The 15,723-nt window shown below is 46.1% G+C and overlaps 1 protein-coding gene across 1 annotated transcript in view; it reads left to right on the top strand.

Moving 5' to 3' along the window:
• Window positions 1-15,723, top strand: part of LOC135825072 (circumsporozoite protein-like) — a 30,977-nt gene that overhangs the window by 2,707 nt on the left and 12,547 nt on the right. Inside the window, exon 2 of the mRNA XM_065337811.1 lies at window positions 253-310. Within this exon, the coding sequence (XP_065193883.1) occupies window positions 253-310 (58 nt within the window). The remainder of the gene's footprint in view (window positions 1-252; window positions 311-15,723) is intronic.

Raw genomic sequence — 15,723 nt, 5'->3', positions numbered from 1 at the left:
TCTATAACATGACCCAGCTGTAATGTCAGTGGTCGCATTGATTTGATTTTTGCTTTGCCTGTAGGGCGCTGGCACCTACATGCAGTGACCCAGAAAATTTGACACTGCTGTGAATAGTTTAGTCGCAAAGTGAAGATTCACGGGTAAAAAGCCCCAAACTGTGAGAGTGGTTATTTTTGAGCTTTCAGCAGCCCTGGACGAGTTCTTTAGGGAAATGTGGCTGTTTTTCTTGGTGCACTTGTCTATGTCCAGCTACACAAGGAGATGAGGATGGTCATTGTCTGTTTCCAAGCTGCGAAAAAGCGGAAAGGTGAGAAAATGTCGGATTTTGACCATTCGTGCTGACCTTTGAATTTCAATGTACCTCTCTATAACATGACCCAGCTGTAATATCAGTGGTCGCATTGATGTGATTTCTGGCTTGCCTGTAGGGCGCTGGCACCCACATGCAGTGACCCAGAAAATTTGACACTGCTGTGAATAGTTTAGTTGCAAAGTGAAGATTCACGAGTAAAAAGCCCCAAACTGTGAGATAGGTTATTTTTCAGCTTTCGGCAGCCCTGGGCGAGGTGTTTAGAGAAATGTGGCTGTTTTTCTTGGTACACTTGTCTATGTCCAGCTACAAAAGGAGATGAGGGTGGTCATTGTCATTTTCTGAGCTGCGAACGGGCAAAAAGGTGAGAAAATGTGGGATTTTGACCATTTGTGCTGACCTTTGAATTTCAATGTACCTCTCTATAACATGACCCAGCTGTAATGTCAGTGGTCGCATTGATTTGATTTTTGGTTTGCCTGTAGGGCGCTGGCACCTACATGCAGTGACCCAGAAAATTTGACACTGCTGTGAATAGTTTAGTTGCAAAGTGAAGATTCACGAGTAAAAAGCCCCAAACTGTGAGATAGGTTATTTTTCAGCTTTCGGCAGCCCTGGGCGAGTTGTTTAGAGAAATGTGGCTGTTTTTCTTGGTACACTTGTCTATGTCCAGCTACAAAAGGAGATGAGGGTGGTCATTGTCATTTTCTGAGCTGCGAACGGGCAAAAAGGTGAGAAAATGTCGGATTTTGACCATTTGTGCTGACCTTTGAATTTCAATGTACCTCTCTATAACATGACCCAGCTGTAATGTCAGTGGTCGCATTGATTTGATTTTTGGTTTGCCTGTAGGGCGCTGGCACCTACATGCAGTGACCCAGAAAATTTGACAATGCTGGGAATAGTTTAGTCGCAAAGTGAAGATTCACGGGTAAAAAGCCCCAAACTGTGAGATAGGTTATTTTTCAGCTTTCAGCAACCCTGGGCGAGTTCTTTAGAGAAATGTGGCTGTTTTTCTTGGTGCACTTGTCTATGTCCAGCTACACAAGGAGATGAGGATAGTCATTGTCTGTTTTTTAGCTGCGAACGGGCAGAAAGGTGAGAAAATGTGGGATTTTGACCATTTGTGCTGACCTTTGAATTTCAATGTAACTCTCTATAACATGACCCAGCTGTAATGTCACTGATCCCATTGATTTGTGTGGTGGGCATCTGAATGTGTGTTGGGCATCTGAATGTGTGTTGGGCATCTGAATGTGTGGTGGGCATCTGAATGTGTGGTGGGTACCTGAATATGTGGTGGGTATCTGAATGTATGGTGGGCATTTGAATGTGTGGTGGGCATCTGAATGTGTGGTGGGCATCTGAATGTGTGGTGGGCATCTGAATGTGTGTTGGGCATCTGAATGTGTGTTGGGCATCTGAATGTGTGGTGGGCATCTGAATGTATGGTGGGTATCTGAATGTATGGTGGGTATCTGAATGTGTGGTGGGCATCTGAATGTATGGTGGGTATCTGAATGTATGGTGGGCATCTGAATGTATGGTGGGCATCTGAATGTATGGTGGGCATCTGAATGTGTGTTGGGCATCTGAATGTATGGTGGGTATCTGAATGTGTGGTGGGCATCTGAATGTATGGTGGGTATCTGAATGTATGGTGGGTATCTGAATGTGTGGTGGGCATCTGAATGTATGGTGGGTATCTGAATGTATGGTGGGCATCTGAATGTATGGTGGGCATCTGAATGTGTGGTGGGCATCTGAATGTGTGGTGGGTATCTGAATGTGGGGTGGGTATCTGAATGTGGGGTGGGTATCTGAATGTATGGTGGGCATCTGAATGTGTGGTGGGCATCTGAATGTATGGTGGGTATCTGAATGTATGGTGGGTATCTGAATGTATGGTGGGCATCTGAATGTGTGGTGGGCATCTGAATGTGTGGTGGGTATCTGAATGTGGGGTGGGTATCTGAATGTATGGTGGGCATCTGAATGTGTGGTGGGCATCTGAATGTGTGGTGGGTATCTGAATGTGTGGTGGGCATCTGAATGTGTGGTGGGCATCTGAATGTATGGTGGGTATCTGAATGTGGGGTGGGTATCTGAATGTGTGGTGGGCATCTGAATGTGTGGTGGGCATCTGAATGTATGGTGGGCATCTGAATGTATGGTGGGCATCTGAATGTGTGGTGGGCATCTGAATGTGTGGTGGGCATCTGAATGTATGGTGGGTATCTGAATGTACATGTACACCACAACAGAGGCGAAAGGCTGTGTTAGCTGTAACTTAAAGTTTCATGCATCTGAGCGATCATCAGACAGCAGTATTCACTATCGAATTCTCTGCGAGCAGGCCTAGATATTTGATGCTAGTGTGGAAGTTAGTGCATATGTGCGAAGTGAAGACGTGGCATTGGGACAATGGTATTGAGTTGTTTTGTGAGAGTTAAAGGGGAAGTATACCCTAAAATCAAATTTTCACCAGTTGTAGTCTTCGGGGTGCTGAGTCGAATGGTCTTGGTCCGAGGAAGCTGAGACGCTCCCTTCCTACTTGAATCCCAATCGAACTCGCGCACTTCCACCGAAACTGGGTGACTGCGCCCTACTAGATGGGGATTTGTATGCAAAATGTCACTAAAAGCGCCATTTCGTTCTTATAAAAGCACGGATGACCGCGATTAGCCCATATGTTGTAGTCTTTTGGACGCTGAGTCGACTGGTTTTGGTCCGAAAAGGCTGCGATGCAGCGTTCCTCCTTTATTCCCAATCGAACATGGTTGAACAAGCGGTCACGTGCTCCTGCGTACACCAGTCACCTGGTCACCGTGCCTGCAGGGTACAACTTACTAGCCTGTTTGACCTTTTTTGGGTGCAGTCCTGTCACTCGAGTTGAACCTTGGTGTGAAAGTTGTCGCCTGCTGGCGCGGTTACCAGGTGATTTGGGCAACCAGGACCACGTGACCGCTTCTTCAACCATGTTCGATTGGGAATAAAGGAGGAACGCTGCATCGCAGCCTTTTCGGACCAAAACCAGTCGACTCAGCGTCCAAAAGACTACAACATATGGGCCACTCGCGGTCATCCGTGCTTTTATAAGAACGAAATGGCGCTTTTAGTGAGATTTTGCATACAAATCCCCATCTAGTAGGGCGCAGTCACCCAGTTTCGGTGGAAGTGCGCGAGTTCGATTGGGATTCAAGTAGGAAGGGAGCGCCGCAGCTTCCTCGGACCAAGACCATTCGACTCAGCACCCCGAAGACTATAACTGGTGAAAATTTGATTTTAGGGTATACTTCCCCTTTAACGGATAAAGGTGGGAATAGAGGCGATAACAGGGCAGCTAACACAGCTTTTCGCCTCTGTTGTGTGTGTATACTGCTCTGTGCATTCGTACATTGAGCATTCTACCTCGAGCTTCCTGGACCGGCCTTGTTTGTGAATGTACATGTACATGTACATGTATGGTGGGCATCTGAATGTGTGGTGGGCATCTGAATGTGTAGTGGGCATCTGAATGCGTGGTGGGCATCTGAATGCGTGGTGGGCATCTGAATGTATGGTGGGCATCTGAATGTATGGTGGGCATCTGAATGTGTGGTGGGTATCTGAATGTGTGGTGAGCATCTGAATGTGTGGTAAGCATCTGAATGTATGGTGAGTATCTGAATGTATGGTGAGTATCTGAATGTATGGTGGGCATTGGAGTGCATTGTGGGCATCTGAATGTGTGGTAGGCATCTGAATGTGTGGTAGGCATCTGAATGTGTGGTGAGTATCTGAATGTATGGTGAGCATCTGAATGTGTGGTGAGCATCTGGATGTGTGGAATTTATTCAAATGTATGGTTAGCATCACAATGTGTAATGTATATCTTAATGTATGCAGTGACGTCACAAATAAAATGGTGGACCATCCTGAAAAATTTGGCGATAGGTTTACCCCTATTTTCAGTTTTTAGTGAAGATTTTTTTAATTTTGCTGTTAAAGGGGAAGTATACCCTAAAATCAAATTTTCACCAGTTGTAGTCTTCGGGGTGCCGAGTCGAATGGTCTTGGTCCGAGGAAGCTGAGACGCTCCCTTCCTACTTGAATCCCAATCGAACTCGCGCACTTCCACCGAAACTGGGTGACTGCGCCCTACTAGATGGGGATTTGTATGCAAAATGTCACTAAAAGCGCCATTTCGTTCTTATAAAAGCACGGATGACCGCGATTAGCCCATATGTTGTAGTCTTTTGGACGCTGAGTCGACTGGTTTTGGTTCGAAAAGGCTGCGATGCAGCGTTCCTCCTTTATTCCCAATCGAACATGGTTGAACAAGCGGTCACGTGCTCCTGCGTACACCAGTCAGCTGGTCACCGTGCCTGCAGGGTACAACTTACTAGCCTGTTTGACCTTTTTTGGGTGCAGTCCTGTCACTCGAGTTGAACTCGAGTTGAACCTTGGTGTGAAAGTTCTCGCCTGCTGGCGCGGTGACCAGGTGATTTGGGCACCCAGGAGCACGTGACCGCTTGTTCAACCATGTTCGATTGGGAATAAAGGAGGAACGCTGCATCGCAGCCTTTTCGGACCAAAACCAGTCGACTCAGCGTCCAAAAGACTACAACATATGGGCCAATCGCGGTCATCCGTGCTTTTATAAGAACGAAATGGCGCTTTTAGTGACATTTTGCATACAAATCCCCATCTAGTAGGGCGCAGTCACCCAGTTTCGGTGGAAGTGCGCGAGTTCGATTGGAATTCAAGTAGGAAGGGAGCGTCGCAGCTTCCTCGGACCAAGACCATTCGACCCAGAAGACTACAACTGGTGAAAATTTGATTTTAGGGTATACTTCCCCTTTAATATAGACTATCTGCCTCCCCCATTTTTTCCCCTGAGTGACAGGTGTTCCGTTCCATCTGGGCTTTGCATAATACAGATCAGAAAAATGGCTCCTCAAGTGGCACTATTGAGCAAGGAAATTGGGAAAATATCCGCAAAAGCCACAAAATAGAGCCATTTCTCTATCACTGCAGAATGCATTTTAGAGTGAACTATGGAGATGCTGGTGATTCCATGACGTCCTTGATTCCGCGGAGATGCAACTGTTCCTGTACTAGGAAAATCTACATTGACATGGAAAGTATCAATATCAGCGCCTCGCATCAAGACACTATAACACTTGGCGTATGTCATCACTGCACAATTGCATACACTGTCAAAGTGCACACGTACATTTATAACAGTCGACTCCGAATATAACAAATACCATTGTGCAGGGTCACTAGTTCCATATAAGGGGTCGTCGCAAAAGTTTTTTGTCGTCCCTGAAACGAACATGATTCATTTGGGGGGGGGGGGGGGAGGGGGTGCGAGCCAAAATCACAAGTCGACCGACACTGTACATATGAAATGCACATGCATGCGATTTTCGTCGTCCAGCATAGCAAGCTGTGTTCGTTTCAGAGGGAGGGGAGGGGTCCGAGTACGAAATGAACGATGTTCGTTTCAGGGACGACAGAAAACTTTTGCGACGACCCCTAAGCCAAAGTTGTCTATAGCAGGAGTGACATGTGGCCCATGGCAGTCTGAGTGCACTTGCCTAAAGTGCGGCCCTACTAGATATTGTTCGTTATAAACGAAACCTGTTCGCAATACAGGGTTAGTTTTGTATGGGTATAAACATGGACATGAGCTATGTTTCGCTATATCATGAAATTCGCTATATTTGAGTTCATTATAAGCGGAGTCGAATATATCCCACAATACAGTTGTGTCTCATTTCTGTCAAAACTCTTTCCAAGCGCACGCGTGGAAAAGCAAATGTGTCAGGTGTTTCTGTAAACAATGCGTTGTGCACTGGTACATGTTCAGAATGCACAGCACTTGCACCTGCGCAGGGCGGAACATTTCCACCGGGGTTAACGGACAATAGGCAGCTGGGTTGACGAGGTAGGACTGTTTTGAAATTCTATATACACCCTCTTTGGCTAGTGGAGATTTGGACTGTATCACTACTGCTAGGTTTCTATCCAAACAAACAACGAGTATTACTCTATATTTCAAAAGCATTGCACGACTTTCATTTCACTGACATCTGCGGCCTTGTCTAATAAACGCCTTGGAATATAATGAGAACGAACTAATGGCGATCTCATTGTAAGGCTATTTATGCCAAAAGTCTCTAGGTAATAAATTGCTGGCACACAACACCGAGTGATATTTACCTTGTAGTTAGTTGGGATGGGGGCTTGTGTCCGCTGCCCCCATCCCGGCGTTAGCGAAACTGATGGTGTTGATAGCAGGGGTGTGTGTGCCTAGCAGTGACGCATTGCTGTCGACCCTTATGCATGGGGTTGAATCACACGTGGACACAACCATCAGGCACACGGCAGCATTTTGGGAAGGGGAGACTTTCAGGCACATGCAGTACATTGGTGTTTTTGAAGGATTGTGAGCAGGATGGAAATAGGCAACAGAAATCTGCAACTGCCAAGTAACCAGAGCAAGCAGGAAGGCACCCAATACAAGCAAGCATCTGGAGACATGATATAAACAATGCCAATTGCAGCTTTTTGCTGTTTGCTTATCTCACCTCCCCATCACCCACCTATATTGAGCACATTCCCAGAAACTCGGTCATTCAGATTCAAGCAAGCAAATGCATGTATAATCTGCTAATTGCAAAGACATCTCATGCACAGCGGATCAACATGCATACAACACATGCAATTCTGACGCACCTGTTTCCAAGGTATACATTACCATCTGGCAATATAGTGCCAGGTTTAGAAGTCTTGGGTGAGATTCGGCATGGATCCATTACCACCTATCTGGGTGGTTGTGAGCAAAAAATGAGACAATCGCTTAGTAGCACAAGCCCATGCAACAACAGCCTAAGATGGCCACTGCTGCATGGAATTCCCTAGACTTAGCAGCTTCACTGAAACATGCAATAGCAATGTACTAAATTCACATCATGCACAGGTCAAAAGAAGGCACCCAACACAAGCAAGCTGCTGAAGACATGATATAAACAATGCCAATTGCAGCTTTTTGCTGTTTGCTTATCTCACCTCCCCACCAACCACCCATGTTGAGCACATTCCCAAAACCTCTGTCAGGAAAAAGGATTGCACGTAAATCAATTTGCGAAGGAAAAAGGATTGATGCCATGCATAATTAGTATACATACCAGGATATAGTTACCAAAAACGACAGTAACGGAAGACCCTTGAGCAGGATGTAGCACCGCTGGATGTTGAAGAGATGACCTACAGGGTTTACCTGACCCTGATCTATACCTAACTTACCCAGGCCCAACCCATTGCATGCATCCAGGACAAAACCTCCCTTGCACCTGAGGTAAACCCACCCACATGCACCAGGGACCAACCCATTGTATACAAGAGGTTCCAACCCATGCAAAAAGGGAAACAAGGTTACAAACATAACATGGTGTGGTACAATACACCGGGTACAAAACAGAACGACATAGTTACCAAATACAATGGAGGTGGGCCCGCCGCGCCTTGATCTGATCGTAGCGCACCGCTGGATGTTGAAGAGATGACCTACAGGGTTTACCTGACCCTGATCTATACCTACAGCTAACCTAGGGACCAACCTATTGCATGCACCAAGGACCAAACCCTCCCATTGCACTAATGGCCAACCCAGCATGCACCAGGGACAGCACCCACATGCATAGAGATAAAAGAAAAAAATACACGCATCAAATATGTCCGATCAAAGTTTAGAAGTGAATAAATGAAATGCTAGGATAGAGCAAGTAGAATGTGGTGATTGGTGATGGAAATTGATGTGAGTGTAATGGTTTGATGTTACTGTTCCGCATCATCTGGCTGCTTCTTCAGTCCAAGCCAGGAACTATGAAGTAGCACTGCAATGTTCGGCAGTGTGAGGGTATCTGTTTGGAGTGAAAAGCAGCCATGCAGGTACAACTTTAATCAGGGATTGTTCTGTTCAATGCAAGCGTGGTAAATCAATAGCAGCGTATCAAGCAAATTCAATATCATGCGCACAAATGTTATTTACTTACGGTGCATTCCTTATACAACATGGAGATGGAACATTTAGTCTTTGGTGGTTATGTTCAATTCCTGTCGGCCATTCACAAATAGCTCTAGTATGAAAATTTTGAATACCAACTGTACTGTTCAAAATCTCTGTCTGCACCTTAGACATCAGATTTGTTTTCTTCACAACCCATTGCTGTGACGAAAACATCATAGCCATGGACCTCAAGCAACGTTTTCACAGGTATTCGGCACATTTCTGTGCAATATTTGTTTTGTTTCCAGCCTATTTAGACCAGAAAAAACCGGAATTGTCATGGAATCACCAGCAGATCTCCTTTTCCCCCTGCCCCGCCTAGTATCCCTCCAAGCCCAGGATGGAACGGAACACCTGTCATTTTTTTGGCAAAACACTGCCGCAACCGTAGATTGCCACAATGTATTGCTCCCTTTTAGAGGACGGTGAAGGATGGGGACACATGACATGTTGACCTGGAAAAACACACACGCATAACAACGCACAACACAGAACGTAGCTCACGATAGCTTTCCCCCCCCCCCCCCCCCCACACACACACCGTACAAGGAACCATCCATTACGTGGCTGGTAGCTAAGAGAAACCACCCGTCAAAAAACTCACACAAGTATAGGGAGAAGGTGTAAACAAAACTGATGGCACGGAAGGTTGAAATTTCCCATTATGTAGTCCATGCTATTGATTTGCCATTATGTAGTCCATGCTATTGATTTCCCATTATGTAGTCCATGCTATTGATTTGACTCACAGGGTTCACAAAAGTAGATCTACCTAGACTAGTTATCTAAGTCATAAAAATCCTGAACTTTGTATCCTTGTGAGTCGAACTATCGACTGATAGGTCCAACTTCCTCCCCATTTGGCAGTCGAAGATGGTACCATTACTACAAATGTTTCAGAAGCAATACATTTGGTGCCATTTTTGGACCTTACTCAGAGTGACTTAATGAAATAAGTTTGCTAACCAACATTCCGGAAAAGACATTAATGGCTGCACTTCAGCTTCGCTCTCCCTGCATAAATGAAAAATTCAATTTTACCAAACTGTAGTGTCAAGTTTTGACAGTATCTTGTTTGCCCTTCTTGCATGATCTGCCCAAAGTAGAGCCATGAACAGTGGAGAAGAGACATAAACAGGGGCGGTGTATATAGGATACTGCACACAAGAGTGGGAGTACTTAGCAAGAATCCATTCCAGCGACTCCTCGATTGGAGAGTACACACCATTGGTGACTGTGGAGCACTCTAGAGGGCCTCAGGAGACTATCTACAAGTTGACACATAAGAATCACACATGCTATACCTAAAGCCAACGTAGACCAAAAGCTTATTGGCAAATACAGCAGGGTTGCATTCCAAGGTCTTTAAATAGGAGAGCCATGGAAGGGAGAGGTTTTCTTGCAGACTTGCCCCACACCCAAGTGCAACTCCCAGTGGCAGCTAGGAGCACCAGATATTTGACACGAGAAATGCACACACAAACTGAAGCCATTTTGAAGACTATTGTGAAAACTACATTCAGAATGAGTATTGCAGTCACAGGTTGGATGGTATGTGCATCACAGTGAACACCACGTGTAACGTAGTATCGTGACAGCAGGTGCACTATTTGCATCACAACCAGAGGATTCAAACTCATGAGTCAACGCCCCATCGTGCTTGAGCTTTCAGGGTGGGATGCTTTATCAACTATGGATCAACATTGCTTGGAGAAACCCCACCTTACTGATTAATCATGGTAAATCTAGACTTCATTGAGATCTCAAAGTTGCCTACCTGTGCCAGCTGAACACAAAAAAAGTCCACATCACCCATCTGCTGTCGCCCAGTCTGTAAAACAGTACGGTCGTGGGAGGAAAACAAACAGCAGGTTAAAGGGGAAGTTAAGGCAAAAATTAAAATTTCACCAGTTGTAGTCTTCGGGGTGCTGAGTCGAATGGTCGTGGTCCGAGGAAGCTGAGACGCTCCCTTCCTACTTGAATCCCAATCGAACTCGCGCACTTCCACCAAAACTGGGTGACTGCGCCCTACTAGATGGGGATTTGTATGCAAAATGTCACTAAAAGCGCCATTTCGTTCTTATAAAAGCACGGATGACCGCGATTGGCCCATATGTTGTAGTCTTTTGGACGCTGAGTCGACTGGTTTTGATCCGAAAAGGCTGCGATGCAGCGTTCCTCCTTTATTCCCAATCGAACATGCTTGAACAAGCGGTCACGTGCTCCTGGGTGCCCAAATCACCTGGTCACCACGCCAGCAGGCGACAACTTTCACACCAAGGTTCAACTCGAGTGACAGGACTGCACCCAAAAAAGGTCAAACAGGCTAGTAAGTTGCACCCTGCAGGCACGGTGGCCAGGTGACTGGCGTACGCAGGAGCACGTGACCACTTGTTCAACCATGTTCGATTGGGAATAAAGGAGGAACGCTGCATCGCAGCCTTTTCGGACCAAAACCAGTCGACTCAGCGTCCAAAAGACTACAACATATGGGCCAATCGCGGTCATCCGTGCTTTTATAAGAACGAAATGGCGCTTTTAGTGACATTTTGCATACAAATCCCCATCTAGTAGGGCGCAGTCACCCAGTTTCGGTGGAAGTGCGCGAGTTCGATTGGGATTCAAGTAGGAAGGGAGCGTCTCAGCTTCCTCGGACCACGACCATTCGACTCAGCAGCCCGAAGACTACAACTGGTGAAATTTTAATTTTTGCCTTAACTTCCCCTTTAACGACTTCATTGATAATTATGGTTCCCAAAGACATGAAAAGGCAGAAAATCTGAGGAGCATGAAGTTAGAATTGTGAACAAGGTAATAATGGCCCACCAATGCTGTTACACATAATCACCAACACATGCACTAAAACCATCACACCAGCAGAACACTGCACAGTAGACATCAACGTACCGTCAGGAGCATGATCTAACAGGAATCAGTGGTATCCAGGTATAGTGAAGTAGTGGATTAGTGACGATCATCAATAACCAACCATGCGAAATCCTTGCACGTCTGTCTACTGCACCCACCTGGTGATGACAATAGCTGGAGTGAAAACGCAAATGCATGCGAAACCCCAGAGGAGATGAGGAGTTAATGGACAGCAACAGGAGAATCCCTCATGCAATAACGTCCACACTTGTGTCAACATTTCTGTTCAAACGTATGTTGGAATCAGCAGGCAATCATTGTCCTATACACAGCTGAAAGCCCATCTAGCAATATTTTTAAGACACTGCCGAACGTAATGAACTTTCCCTGTAGAAAGTGGAAACATTTCCTATACGCAGTCCACATTTTTGTCAGTTGGGATTTTTGGAAAGATTAACTGTCCGCTTGATCCACCAATTATGGACTCGACTGGATATCTTTAACTGTGCCTCAGGACTCACCTAGCTACAAGAAGAACAATGTGTTGTGTTGGAGTCTTTCGCTCGCTGAACTGAAGCTGATGAAAATGATGCCACCACCACCTAGTCAGTGGATATTTTGGTAGAACTTCACAGGGTTTGGGGGCGAGCTAGCTCTGGGCAAGGAAAGGAATTCGCGTGGCGCTAGACCTCGTCACAAAACACAAGCTTACTAAATGGTGTAGCAGCAGTGTATTTCATCAGTTACGATTTCAACTTCTCGATTTTGCTTCTGCTCTAAAGCTGCGATGCAGCGTTCGGCCCTCATTCCACATCGAACATGACTGATTGTGCTCATGTGTACACCAGTAACCTGGTCACCATGCCTGCAGACTAAAACTTTCACACCATGGTTGAACTCGAGTGACAGGAACATCCCCAAACAGGCTGTAAGTTGTACCCTGCAGGCACAGTGACCAGGTGACTGGTGTACGCATGAGCACATGACTGGTTATTCAATCTTGTTCTATTGGGAATAAGGGCCAACCGCTGTACTGCAGCTTCCGGGGACCAAAACCAATCGACTCAGCATCCAAAAGACTACAACATTTTAGTTTATCGTGGTCATCTGCGTTTATAGAAGAACAAAATGGCGCTCTTAGTGAAAAGGCATACAAATTCCCATCTAGTAGGGTGCAGTCAGTTATTAATTTTGTTTTAGTGCCTTTCCAATGTTCTATTAGCACCCCTGGTTCTTAATCTACATGTATTGATGTTCTTCCTCTCCTTTGACTTAAAATAATCTCAGATTTTGAGTTTTTGCACTCCATACATAATTTTATTTAAAGGGGAAGTTGAGGCAAAAATCAAAATTTCACCAGTTGTAGTGTTCGGGGTGCTGAGTCGAATGGTCGTGGTCTGAGGAAGCTGAGACGCTCCCTTCCTACTTGAATCCCAATCGAACTCGCGCACTTCCACCGAAACTGGGTGACTGCGCCCTACGAGATGGGGATTTGTATGCAAAATGTCACTAAAAGCGCCATTTCGTTCTTATAAAAGCACGGATGACCGCGATTGGCCCATATGTTGTAGTCTTTTGGACGCTGAGTCGACTGGTTTTGGTCCGAAAAGGCTGCGATGCAGCGTTCCTCCTTTATTCCCAATCGAACATGGTTGAACAAGCGGTCACGTGCTCCTGCGTACACCAGTCACCTGGTCACCGTGCCTGCAGGGTACAACTTACTAGCCTGTTTGACCTTTTTGGGTGCACTCCTGTCACTCGAGTTGAACCTTGGTGTGAAAGTTGTCGCCTGCTGGCGTGGTGACCAGGTGATTTGGGCACCCAGGAGCACATGACCGCTTGTTCAACCATGTTCGATTGGGAATAAAGGAGGAACGCTGCATCGCAGCCTTTTCGGACCAAAACCAATTGACTCAGCGTCCAAAAGACTAAAACATATGGGCCAATCGCGGTCATCCGTGCTTTTATAAGAACGAAATGGCGCTTTTAGTGACATTTTGCATACAAATCCCCATCTAGTAGGGCGCAGTCACCCAGTTTCGGTGGAAGTGCGCGAGTTCGATTGGGATTCAAGTAGGAAGGGAGCGTCTCAGCTTCCTCGGACCACGACCATTCGACTCAGCACCCTGAAGACTACAACTGGTGAATTTTTGATTTTGCCTTAACTTCCCCTTTAACAGCATGTATAGTGGTAGCCGAGTGGAGGCACGGTGCAATCAACACGAGTTAGCTTTTAATTCAACTTTCTCTCAGGTACACGCCTGGAATATATTATAAGTAAAAGAAGAAGCGGCAAATAGAAAGAACTTTCTCCGGTACACACCTGGAGGTTTTGTTTAACAGCTCTTCTAGTTCGGCTTTGTCGTTGTTATAAATTCTCATGAAAACAGAAAAGGCAAGCAGCTTTTATGCAACAAACCCTGTATGCTAACGTACGGGGATACACTAAATATACGTCAGGTAAAGTTCCGTACTAGATTGGCAGGGATACTACACCCTCCCTTCCTACAGATAATCACGCCCTTGTGATTTTCAAAAGTAGGCGAAGAGTTATGGACACAGCGTCAACCGGAATATGACAAATTATATCGGAAATGATAATGTTTAGAGTAGACAGAATAAATGAACTGATAACAAATCATAACATAGAAGTACACTAAGTTCACACAATCTCTCAGGGTCAAAAGGGGGAAAGAATGGTCCTCCAAACAGGATGTGAAAGACCAGCCAAATTGCTGCACATCGCGGGCTCAAACTGCCAGGAAATTCACAGTTTCAAAAAATGCACTGCATCGTGGGAACTTACTTCGGTACACACCTGGAGTATAAAAGGGCATTCTCACACACATTGTCCCAGGTTAGTTAGGTAGGCGTGACTCACCATGGTCGGATGCCTACCGAACTAAACTGGATTCACACACTCGACCTCGGGTTTTCGGGTACTATTCGGTACCCGACTACCCGAGGTCCTCACGGGTAGCACGGGTACCCGACTACCCGTGCACACCACTAGTAAAGACTGAAGAGAACAGGGAGACTGAAGGAAGACAGGAAAGAAAATGCCATACCTGGAATCAGCGTAAGTAACCACGGCGGCGGCTGGAGCTACGGCGGAGGGCGAGCCAGGTTTTATCTTCATCTTGGTTGAGCCGGTTACTCAGAGCGGCTAGCTCGGCGGCAAACAAATCACCCCCCCCCCCCCTCCTCGTCTTTAATCGTGTTCTTCACATTGTCGATAGCATTGCTTGGTGCGACGTAAAGAGTGATGGTCTAGCCAGGAAGAGTGTCGACGAAAATCTGCGTTCCACCACGGAGACGAAGTACCAAGTAAAGAGTGGACTCCTGCTGAATGTTGTAGTCACTCAGGGTTCGGCAGTCTGCCAACTGCGTGCCGGCGAAAATCAAACGCTGCTGGTCTTGGGGAATACCCTCCTTGTCTTGGTCAGCAGCCTGCCTGTCGTCGTCCTCATCAGCTTCGCCATCACCACCGGTAGTATACATGTAGGTAGCGGGTAGCTTGGAATCGCCATCGGAGTCTCCAGTGTGAGCCGTGCGGAGAGAAAGGTGATCCACGCTAGCACCCTGACTGTGCTGCAGGCTAATAAGCAGGGCCAGGCCCAGGAAGGCAAGAAACATGATTCTCATCTTGATTCGTCGCACGGAGCTGCAGCGGGTTGAGCCATGATGGTCTGGGGTCGAATCACATCGTTTTATTTAAAAATACACACCGCTGCCATCAATGTAATGGTAGCCGAGTGGAGGCACGGCGCAATCAACAAGAGTTAGCTTTTAATTCAACTTTCTCTCAGGTACACACCTGGAATATATTATAAGTAAAAGAAGAAACGGCAAATAGAAAGAACTTTCATCGGTACACACCTGGAGGTTTAACAGCTCTTCTAGTTCGGCTTTGTCGTTGTTATAAATTCTCATGAAAACAGAAATGGCAAGCAGCTTTTATGCAACAGACCCCGTACTCTAATGTACGGGGATACACTAAATATACGTCAGGTAAAGTTCCGTACTAGATTGGCAGGGATACTACACATGCTGTCCGCAGATTGAGTATTTTCGCTCCTGCTCTTGTAGTAGTTGAGCACGCTCATGTGGGGTAGTGCCTTTGCTGTTTGCATTACGCAGAGCTCACTGACTTGTCAGTTTGAGCACTCTGGCAAGGTACGTTCGGGCATAAACTTAAATCTGGCTTTGGAAATTTTATTTTCATTGTTTTCAGGTTCGGCCTCATTTTCTTTGTGCTGCGCTGAGGAGTTCAGAAAGATCGAAACAGCATGCTGTCCGCAGATTTAGTAATTTTATTTTCATTTTTTATTGGTTTGGTGAGACTCCCATGATAGGTATCCATTTACCTCTGGAGAATCCGTAAATAAACAAACTGAAACTGAGTCACCCAGTTTTGGTGGAAGTGGTGAGTTCGAGTGGGAATAAAGGAGGAAGGGAGCGTCTCAGGTTCCTCGGATCAAGA

This window comes from Sycon ciliatum, chromosome 9, assembly GCF_964019385.1.
Source record: "Sycon ciliatum chromosome 9, ocSycCili1.1, whole genome shotgun sequence".
NCBI classification, from domain to species: domain Eukaryota; kingdom Metazoa; phylum Porifera; class Calcarea; order Leucosolenida; family Sycettidae; genus Sycon; species Sycon ciliatum.
This window is presented reverse-complemented; position numbering and strand designations above follow the sequence as displayed.